We start from the raw sequence: 11,058 nt of genomic DNA on the forward strand, positions 1-11,058 counted from the left end.
ACGCAAATTTTAATTTGCCCTTGACAAAGACTCTCCTTGAGCTGACTCTAGCTAGGCTCCTCTGAGCCCTCTGCTTGACAAATGATTCTGTCCACCCCCACACCAAGGGACTTGAGCAAACAACACCAGCATGGATCCCTAGGATGGGGACACCGGTCCTCTTCAAACGCCTGCCCAAGAAAGCTCATGGTTGCCAAAGAATTTACTGTTTGTTCCTGCCAACACCTGCAGAGAGGCCCCTGACCTCCCTTTCTCAGAGCATTTTAAGTTTACAATGATAAATACTTTCTCTGTCCCTTTGAGATGTGTATGTGTCTCCCACAGCCTAGGAATGTGTTTCTCAAGGACCTGGGAGCCATCTCTTTGAAATAGAATCACTAAGACAGAGTCTTGATCCCCCAGCCTCTGTGGGAGGGTAGGAGCCTCATTTGGATAAGCCCCAGTTAGCAAACCCAGATGGCCTAATCACATCTATGGACTGAGCAGCCTCCCCGCCTGCTCTTTTGTAATTTTCTGCTTCTCCAACTCTCCTTAAACCCCTGCTCCTTCCCCTCCCGCCTCCCTCATCCTTTCCCAGTCATCTCCACACAAATCTACACTGAACCCAGCACTTTCTCTTACCGCAGTGGTTACTGAATCACATCTGTCTTTACCACCTTTCGCTAGAGCCTGGTTTTGTTCATCTTCGACATCTTTACAGCTGCAAGTTCCTGGAGGCAGGTGCCCTTTCCCCTTTCTAAAGATTTTATTCCATTTAGTGCCCAGACGGCGTGTACCAGGCAGTGTCCTCAGCAGCAGGGTACAAGGATGACAGCCCCTGACCTCAGGTAGTTCCCACTTTAAAAAAGGAGCACCAAATCTTCATAGGTCTCCCCCAAAGCACAGCAAACAGCACCTGCACTTCACTACCCCAAGCAGTCCCACTCACTCTTGTTACCTATCTTTCCCTCCCAAACACAATTTCTAAGGAAGTAGAGTTATGACGAATGCCACCCACTCATCTACAGAAGCCCAGAGGATTCCCCAGGCTCCTCACCTCGTCACCCCCTTTGACTTGGGGTGGCCTCTTCACCACCTCCTTCACCAGGCGCAGCAACGTGTCAGTCTGCAGGGTGCTGAGTGCACACAGCAAGTCGACGAGGGTCAGCTGGGATGCACTCGCCGCTGGGATAATCTGCCAAGAAAAAACAATTCCTTGAAAGCTTAGATAAGGATGATGTACAAAAAGTATTCTATAGTAGCCGTCCCTGGAGAAATCAATCTGCTTTCATCTCTTTTTTTTTTTTTTTTTTTTTGAGATAGAGTCTTGCTCTGTCACCCAGGCTGGAGTGCAGTGGCATGATCTCGGCTCACTGCAACCTCTGCCTCCCAGGTTTAAGCGAGTCTCCTGCCTCAGCCTCCTGAGTAGCTGGGATTACAGGAGCCCGCCAACATGCCTGGCTAATTTTTGTATTTTTAGTAGAGACAGGGTTTCGCCATGTTGGCCAGGCTGGTCGCAAACTCCTGATCTCAGGTGATCTGCCCGCCTGGGTCTCCCAAAGTGCTGGGATTACAGCTGTGAGCCACCATGCCCAGTCTGTTTTAATCTCTTAAACACACATTTCCTATTGAACTAAGTAAAGGCTCCACCCATGGGAACAACATAATCTGATACAAATTAGGAATAAAAGGTGCAGTCCCTGATGGGGCTGTAATAGTGGTATGTTTGAATTTAGTAGAAAGCATTTTAGAAACATATACACTAAATTTGAAGGAAACAAGCGGTGGAATAAAAAATACGAAGACAGGAAGGAAAAACAGATAAACCAGCCTCCCATTTGCTGGCCTTGGAAGGAAAGCCCTGGTATGGGAGGCATAGTTTTGATGACATGAGTCTGCACACCCTGGTCACGCGCATTTGGAAGAAAAACAACTAGCGCCAGGCTCCTCACCAGGGAAGGAGCCCACAGGCGCTCAGGAGGGTGGCATCGGACACCGACCACTGACTCTTCCTCAGAGAACAGGCGCCCATGTCAGCCACAGAGGCTGAGCACTGGGGGAGTGTCCAGGAGGTGCAGCAGCAGACCCTGAGCAGGGGATGGAGCAGGGGTGGGAGGGAATAAAGGAAGAGGACTGAGGTTGAAAAAGGTAGGCCAACCTCTGCAGGACTTCATGGTGGACCAGTCAAGTGGATCAAGAATGTAATCCCAGCACCTTGGGAGGCCGAGGTGGGCGGATCACGAGGTCAGGAGTACGAGACCAGCTTGGCCAACATGGTGAAACCCTGTCTCTACTAAAAAATACAAAAATTAGCTGGGCATGGTGGTGGGCACCTACAATTCCAGTTACTTGGGAGGCTGAGGCAGGAGAATCACTTGAACCCGGGAGGTGGAGGTTGCAGCAAGCCAAGATCGCACCACTGCACTCCAGCCTGGGTGACAAGAGAGACTCCACCTCAAATCAATCAATAAATAAAATAAGGCCGGGTGCGGTGGCTCAAGCCTGTAATCCCAGCACTTTGGGAGGCCGAGACGGGCGGATCACGAGGTCAGGAGATCGAGACCATCCTGGCTAACACGGTGAAACCCCGTCTCTACTAAAAAAAATACAAAAAGCTAGCCGGGCGAGGTGACTGGTGCCTGTAGTCCCAGCTACTCGGGAGGCTGAGGCAGGAGAATGGCATAAACCCGGGAGGCGGAGCTTGCAGTGAGCTGAGATTCGGCCACTGCGCTCCAGCCCGGGCGACAGAGCGAGACTCCGTCTCAAAAAATAAATAAATAAAATAAAATTAAATAAATAAATAAATAAATAAAACAAGATAAAATGATTAAATCAGTTCAATAGTTTCCCATGCTGGCCTCCAATGTCACCTTTGATTCCACATGATTCTGTGGTATTTCTTTGTCACGGTAAGTTTAACCGCTCCTCTAACTTTTTAAACTTTACCTTCATCTTACTGTGACGCTGGGCTTTCTTTCTGCTCCACACTGCCGCAACAGCTGCTGTCAACTGAACCCCGAGATGGGCCGTCAACGGGTTTAAGAAGTCTAAAATTTTTTGTCTTATGGTCTAGAAAATAGGAAAAAAAAAGTTACTGCGGGGTAATATTGGGGCTACGGCATCCTATACATCGAACCAGCACCTGCTGTCCATTCCCGAGATCAAGAACCCTGTCATGTTCGTGCCCAATGCTGTGCTGAGGTGCTTCCCTGACGGGTGGATCCCAGCAAAGGGAGGAATCAGAACCCTTTCCGGAAGGAGTTGGATGTGTGATGGTGCCATGTCATGCCGAGGGGAAGGAGCAGTGAGCGGCCAAGGTGGAGAGATGGACGGCCAGCTCGACTGGTGAGGTGGGGAGACGGACGGTCAGCTCGACTGGCCAGGTGGGGAGACGGACGGTCAGCTCGACTGGCCAGGTGGAGAGACGGATGGCAGCTTGATTGGCCAGGTGGAAAGAGTGATGGCCAGCTCGATTGGCCAGGAGCATCTCAGGAGATGATGAGTTTCACCCTTGCTGCTGTGAACACAGCAGGGGTCTTGCAGGAAGGCCGGCAAGGCTTTGCAGCACTGTTTCCATCTGGAAATCCCACAGCCTCAGCTTGACTCTATCAGCTGTGGAAGGGCTTATATTCATTAGGAAAGTTCTTGCTCAGTTTCCAGAAATAAGCACCATTTAACTAATTTTATCATGTAATCAATTTAATTAAATCTGTAACATGGTCCTGATGTCACTTACCACCTTCCGCTTTGCTACTTACGAATTTCTCTGTGTTCCTGCCACGCTCCTCGCTCTGTAAATCCTGCTGCTCTCCCAGCCTGAAATGCCCACCCTAGTTAAATCCTCTCTACCTGGGGCCTCAGCTAAGTCACGCTGCCTCAGGAACCCCAGACCAGGCCAGGGCTCCTGTTCACACATTCTCAGGAAACCCTGCGTTTCTCTGAAGCCTTGCTCACATCGTTATTACACTGCCAGTTAATGTCTGCCACAGCCAGGGGGCAGGGACTTCATCTCTCTTGTCCCCTGGTAAAGCAAGAGAGCCTGGTGCTTGGCAGCAGGCACAAAACGTCTTGTCGAAGGCACGGATTTACCCAGCGCTTCCTGTGTCAACTGCCTATGTTTATTTCACATTAGATACAACTGAGCCAGCATGGAGCTGTCCCCTCCTTTCCACCATGGTTTCCGCTCTAGAGGGACTAATGGGGGATCCCGCTCCTTGGCCCTGAGTTCCTCAGGGAGGGCTAAAAGTTAAGTGCCTAATGAGCATTAGCCTTTATTGTAATTATTCTTTCTATCAACCCATGAGGATAGGATGCTAGCCACAGCCTGGTTTAACAGAAGAGGAAATGGAGGCTCAGAGAGGCTGAGTGCTACAGGAAGCTCCTCTAAAAAAGGTTTAGAAAATCTTTTTTTTCTGAGTGAGAAAGGTTTTCTGAATCTTTTTAAGAGCATGTTCTTGTAGAAGCTTGAAATACAGAATTCCCTTCTAGAGCACCCTTGTCATCGACAGAATGTCTGGAGGCCACCTGTGCACCATGGTACCTAAATGCAGGATGGCAAGGCTCATGCCTGAGGCCACAGATGGCACCTGGGGGCACTCAACTGATGTCAGATGTGGCAGATAATTGAGACACCACACACAGTAACACAGATGGTGAGCGACCGAGTCCTGCGCCTACGGCCTTCTGAGGCAGACACTGAAAATGGAAGAAGACTAAACTATAATATAAATATTCATGGTTGTGCATTTTTGGTTTAAGAACTGAAAGGCACCCTGACATTCCACACTGATGGGGCCATGTTTGACAGGCACCACTAAAAGCAGAACAGAGATGAGCTGTCCAGCAGAAACGCTTTAGAGACTCGAGACTTGGGTCTCTAAATCATTTAGAGGTGAGGACCTAGGTATCCCCGCCTTGAACCACTGGAGACTATTTTTTTTGAGACAGGGTCTCACTGTCGCCCAGGCTGGAGTGCACTGGCATGATCTCAGCTCACTTCAACCTCCATGTCCTGGGCTCAAGCAATCCTCTTGCCTCGGCCTCCTGAGTAGCTGGGACTACAGGTGCCTGCCACCATATCCAGCTAATTTTTGTATTTTTTGTAGAGATGGGGTTTTGCCATGTTGGCCAGGCTGGTCTCGAACTCCTGAGCTCAAGCAATCCACCCATCTTGGCCTCCCAAAGTGCTGGGATTACAAGCATGAGCCACCGTGCCTAGCTCTAGAGATTTTATTTATTAATCATTATTATTATTTTTGAGATGGGGTTTTGCTCTGTTGCCCAGGCTGGAGTGCAGTGGTGTGATCTTGGCTCACCGGGTTCCAGCGAATTCTCCTGCCTCGGCCTCCTGAGTAGCTGGGATTACAGACATGTGCTAGTACGCATGGCTAATTTTTGTATTTTTAGTAGAGACAGGGTTTCACCATGTTGGCCAGGCTGTTCTTGAACTCCCGACCTCAGGTGATCCATCCGCCTGGGCCTCCCAAAGTGCTGGGATTACAGGTGTGAGCCACTGTGCCCAGCCAAGACTTTATTTTTAACTACAAAATAAGGTGAATGGAAAATTAGAAGAAAACAGGCTAAAACCACTCGGACTCCTCCATTTCAGGTATAGCAAACTTACTGATAACAAATGAACTAGAGATTTCTACTTCTGACCTCTGACTTGGGTTTCATTGAGCACATCTGTTTATTATGCACACTTTCCTATACATATTTATTTTGGGTGGAACAATACAAGACCAAGTAAATGACAGAACTACAGAGACATCCTCTTACTTTGGTGGTTTTAAAGTAAACAGAAGAGGATCCCTTTGTGGCCCCTAGGAGATCGACAGGTCTCTTTTGAGTCTCCTCCTTTCTGAGAACATTCCACAGAAGGGCCATGGTGTTAACAGTTCGAGGCAGCTCTTCCAAGATAGCATTTCTGGCATTCCTCAAGTTGGCAGGATCACTTGCGGCCATGGTCTAAAAATTAAAATGAATACATGAAGTCGGCTTTGTCTATGGAATGGTTTTTCTTCCCACGAGGGCAGCAGTGCTGGCGGGATTAAGTCTGTGCTGTTGGACTCTCTTCTAAGCAACTCATACATGTGGTGGTCTGGGAGCAATAAGCTTCCCTGTGCATTTCAACCCATGGTTCTCTTTCACAGAGACAGCTGTGAGTCTGATGTTCCATATTACGAACTTTTCAACCACTCAGCCAAAGTGTTAGATGTATTCTAAGACTTAATCCCAGACAGGGTAGAATAACCAACAGCTAAAATGTCTGCCAACTCAGATTTCACGAACGCTATGACAGAAAATAAAAAATATGTGGAAAAAGATGACTATAAGCCTAAAATCAAACAAGTGGCTTATATGTTATCTCATAGGCTACTGATAGGAACAATGGGCAAAGGGCTGGCACAGGGATTGCCAGCAGGAAGAAAACTGTTTGCATGGCTGACATACATACATTACTTATACACATGAATTTGCGTTAATTATATACACGCATTTGCATACACACTTGCATTGCTAACACATATGCATTTGCATACATGTGTACATGACTTATGTAATATTTGCATATGCATTTGCATTACTTCCATATGCACATTAGTTATATACATTACATACATATGTTACTTATTTGAAACAGTCATAAACCAAAGACAAAACAATACATGAAAATTGCCTTGAACTCAAGGAAAAAAAATTTACCTTTTTGTTTTGGTTGGCTTGTTCCAAAAGACAAAAATGACTAATGGTCGTGAGACCTTCTAAAAGGGTGAGTGGATAATCTGGAGAAATATTTTCCCTCTTGGAGGTTGTGCTGTGGTGAAGAAAAGAGAAATTGGTTTGAGAACTTTTAAAGAATGAGGCCATAAGGGTTTCTAATCCCACATATAAACACAGGAACTAGGGAGAGATCACCATCTCAAATAAACTGGAGCTCTCGTCATGGAATATCATTATAATAATGTTAACCATCCTTTGTGCGATTTTACATTCATATAGTCACTTTGGAAAAATAGTTTCAAAGTTTTAGAATTTCTGTGATGATTCACATTTTTATTTCTGTTTTGCAAAAATAGTAGAGAGCAGCTGACATGCCCTGCAACACTGAGCTAGACTGGATACCTGTGTGGATTTAAAATAAAGGATCAGGGCTGGGCACAGTGGCTCACTCCAGCGCCTCAGCACTTTGGGAGGCCAAGGCAGGTGGATTGCCTGAGCTCAGGAGTTCAAGACCAGCCTGCGCAACATGGTGGAACCCCGTCTCTACTAAAATACAAAAAATTAGCCAGGTGTGGCAGCAGGTGCCTGTACTCCCAGCTACTTGGGAGGCTGAGACAGGAGAATTGTTTGAACTCGGGAGGCAGAGGTTGTAGTGAGCTGAGATCACGCCACTGCACTCCAGCCTGGGTGACAGAGACTCCGTCTCAAATATAACATAACATAACATAATATAACATAACATAGCATAACATAACATAAAATAACATAAAATAAAACAAAGGATCAGAATATCTAGTTGCTTGCTACCCTTCCTGACAATGCTAAACAGGCTTCTCAGTGGGATGAAATCATCCTCCAACCGACATCCATGGCAAAACAGTCATTCGTTATAAAAACCATCACTAAAGTAATAAACATGTCACAAAGAGCACAACGCACCTGACAGAGAGCTTCACAGATTCGCTTTCATACTGCTTGACCAAGTCATCCAGGTTTTTGCAAATCTGGACAACAAAGGGTGTCACTGTCCAGCCCAGGGACTTTCCGAAGTAGGGCAAGGAATGCGTGACCAAGCTCACCCAGGCGGGATGCATGCCGTAGCCGTAGGCGGGCTGCAGACCCCTCACCACCGCGGAGACCAGCAGCCCCTGGGAGGTGAGGGGGTGGGGCTGCACGTACTGCAAGGCGCTGATGGCCTGCTGGAAGTTCAGGGCACTCTGCCACTCCCGGGACAGGTCGGGCTGGTTTTCCCCCTCCTCGTGGGCCTGGCGTAGGTGGTGCTCCAAGACAATCAGCACCTGCAGCAGCTTCAGCAGCTCGATCTGCAGTGGGTGCTCACTCCAGATCTGGTCCTGACCCAAGTTGATGAGACTCTCCTCAAAGAGGCTGTCCTCCGGCAGCGCCCTGCCGTGGTGGGCGGTGGCCAGCCCGTAGCGCTTCTGGCTCGTGTACATGGACGCCGACAGGGAGAGCAGGACAAACTCCTGAACTTTGCACCTCTGCAGCAAGCTGTGGATGAATTCCACGTTCTTCCCTTCCGAAGACTTGGCCACCGAGACCAGCTGCGTCATGATCCTGATCAAAACCTCGACACTTTTGACCTGCACGTCCCGGTTGCCGAGAATGTCTCGGTGCATGACCTTCAAATAGCAGGGGTAGTAGGAGCGCAGGAAGCTCAGGCAGAGGTAGGTGAGCAGCTCCAGCAGCAGAGAGTGGGGGCACACGTTGGGGGCCTGGGTCTGGAGCTTTCCGTAGAAACTCTGGCCAATGAGGGCCTCCTGGTGGCGAGCCAGGAGGTTGGAGATGAGGTTGAGGTGCGCGGTGGAGCTGGTGTCCATGCTAGTCCTGGACACGGCCTCGATGAACTCCTTAGGGTTGGTTTTGAGCACAGCCTCCAGCACCGAGAAGGCATAGAGGACCCGCCGAGAGTCGTAGGGCTGCAGGTAGAGCAGGATGTGCTTGAACAAGGCCTCAACGGCCTCCTGCCTTTCCCGCTGCTGCTTCAGCAGCCTGGACGTAGTGAGGGCCTGGAGCTCCAAGTCGGCCTCCTCATCGCTGGAGAATGACTCAGAAGCCTGCGTCTTGTCCGAGTCTACCCGCACCAGACTTAACTTGGCCCCAGCCTTGAAGCTTTCTGACTGGAAGGCCGCCAGCAGGGCCGAGCGCTTGGGGTGTGCCCTGCCCCCCATGGGGATGGGCGCACAGCAGTTCTCTTCATTGCTCAGCTCCTGCGGGTCGTGGGAAGGGGAGGAGGAGGACGTGTTCTCGCTGTCTGTGTGGCCGGAGCTCGTGTCTGCGGACTCGGTGTGCTCGCTGCTGTCTGGGGCGCTGTGGGCTGTCCTGTCCGGAAGCTCCACGTAGTAGGGCAGCTCTTCCTCGCTCAGCATACCTTGTGGCGGGTACTTCTCGGGCTCCTTCTCCACTTCGGCCCAAATGGCTTCACGGTCCACCGTGGTGAACTGGCTCAGAGGCAGGTGCTCTTCAGAGCCGCTCTCCTGAGGCTCGGGCCCTGCATGTGCGTCTCTGAAAGAGGTTTTCTTCCTGTTAAACCAACGGTGCCAGTCATCTGAAAATGACAAGATGACAAACGACTTTAGAACAGAAGGCTCAGTTGTGACACATTAGCTGTAGGGAGGTCTTTGTCTTAAAGCCAGACAGGAAGATTAATTTTCCGAAAACTCTCACATGAACCACCACCACCAGAGTCCAGGTTATATTACAGACAAAAGCAGACAAAGGAAGGTGGATAGGTTTTACAGAACGTTCAAGGATAGGATCATTTAGTTACATTGTTATAGTAAACTTAAGTATCATAACTCTTTGGGGGCAGCAATTTTTAAAAATACATATTATTTTTTCCTAGGAATTCCCTTTCAAGAAATGTATCCTGGCAGGGCATGGTGGCTCACACCTGTAATCCCAGCAATTGGGAGACCAAGGCAGGTGGATCACCTGAGGTCAGGAGTTTGAGACCAGCCTGGCCAAAATGGTGAAACCCCATCTCCACTAAAAATACAAAAGGTTAGCTGGGCGTGGTGGTGGTCCTCTGTAATCCCAGCTACTCGGGAGGCTGAGGCAGGAGAATCGTTTGAACCCAGGAGGCAGAGGTTGCAGGAGCTCAAATTGTGCCCGTGAACTCTAGCCTGGGCAACCAGAGCAAAACTCCATCTCAAAAAACAAAAAAAACAGAAATGTATCCTGCAGAAATGTCAGCAGAAGACTTTCAAAGCCATAAGGATGTGGATATTCACCAAAATGTCACGTGTGTATAAAGACAAACTGGAGGCTGGGCGTGGTGGCGCGGTGGCTCATGCCTGTAATCCCAGCACTTTGGGAGCCTAGGCAGGCAGATCACCGGGGGTCAGGAGTTTGAGACCAGCCTGGCCAACATGGAGAAACCCCATCTACTAAAAATACAAAAATTAGCTGGATGTGGTGGTGCGTGCCTGTAGTCCCAGCGTGGGAGGCTAAGACAGGAGAATCACTTGAACCTGAACGACGGAAGTTGCAGTGAGCTGAAATCACGCCACTACACTCCAGACTGGGCAAGACTCTGTCTCAAAAGAGCGAGACTCTGTCTCAAAAAAAAAAAAAAGAGAGAAAAAATCAAGCCAGGTACAGTGGATTATGCCTGTAATCCCAATACTGTGGGAGGTCAAGGTAGGAGGAATGTTTGGGAGGCCAAGGTAGGAGGATTGCTTGAGCCCTAGAGTTCCAAACCAGCCTGGGCAACATGGAAAAACACCACCTCTACAAAAAATTTAAAAGTTATCTAGGTATGGTGACACACACTGGTAGTCCCAGCTACTCGGGAGGCTGAGGCTGGAGGGTCTCTCGAGCCCAGGAGTTCGAGACTGCAGTGAGCCATGATGGTGTCACTGCACTCCAGCTTGGGCAACCGAGTGAGACTCCTGTCTCTAGAAAGAAAGGAAAAAAAATCAAGCAGCAGAAGAGTATTGTATAGAAAGAGCCCAATTAGGAGAGAATATGTATAATACACAGTCACTAGGAAAGTCTGGAAGACTACCTGCCAAACCATGAACAATCCCTAGTTCTATCAACTAGCATTACAAAGGGCTTCCATTTAGGTTTTTATGTCCTCATTATTTCCATTTTAAAAATAAGCATGTTACTACTGCTATAATCAGAAAACATATGACACTTTTAAATATTCAAGTCTCTTTTAGGAGAAGTCAAATAGGCCACTGACCACTGCCTATTTTTTTTAAAAAAAGAAGTGAGTCAAAAGTCTTTAATATTGCTAAACAGTTTTAATAAGCAGTGTTCAATAAATCCATGCCATGAACCGGGCATGGAGGCTCATACCTGTAATTCCAGCACTTTGGGAGGCTGAGG

The 11,058-nt window shown here is 48.5% G+C and overlaps 1 protein-coding gene across 1 annotated transcript in view; it reads right to left on the bottom strand.

Moving 5' to 3' along the window:
* Nucleotides 1-11,058, bottom strand: part of DOPEY2 (dopey family member 2) — a 139,652-nt gene that overhangs the window by 32,433 nt on the left and 96,161 nt on the right. The window contains exons 15-19 of the mRNA XM_011950053.1: nt 7,642-9,268; nt 6,685-6,796; nt 5,758-5,946; nt 2,926-3,048; nt 1,037-1,174 (exon numbers count right to left, since the gene is read on the bottom strand). Of these exons, the coding sequence (XP_011805443.1) occupies nt 1,037-1,174; nt 2,926-3,048; nt 5,758-5,946; nt 6,685-6,796; nt 7,642-9,268 (2,189 nt within the window). The remainder of the gene's footprint in view (nt 1-1,036; nt 1,175-2,925; nt 3,049-5,757; nt 5,947-6,684; nt 6,797-7,641; nt 9,269-11,058) is intronic.

Source organism: Colobus angolensis, unplaced genomic scaffold, assembly GCF_000951035.1.
Source record: "Colobus angolensis palliatus isolate OR3802 unplaced genomic scaffold, Cang.pa_1.0 Scaffold300, whole genome shotgun sequence".
In the NCBI taxonomy this organism is placed as follows: Eukaryota; Metazoa; Chordata; class Mammalia; order Primates; family Cercopithecidae; genus Colobus; species Colobus angolensis.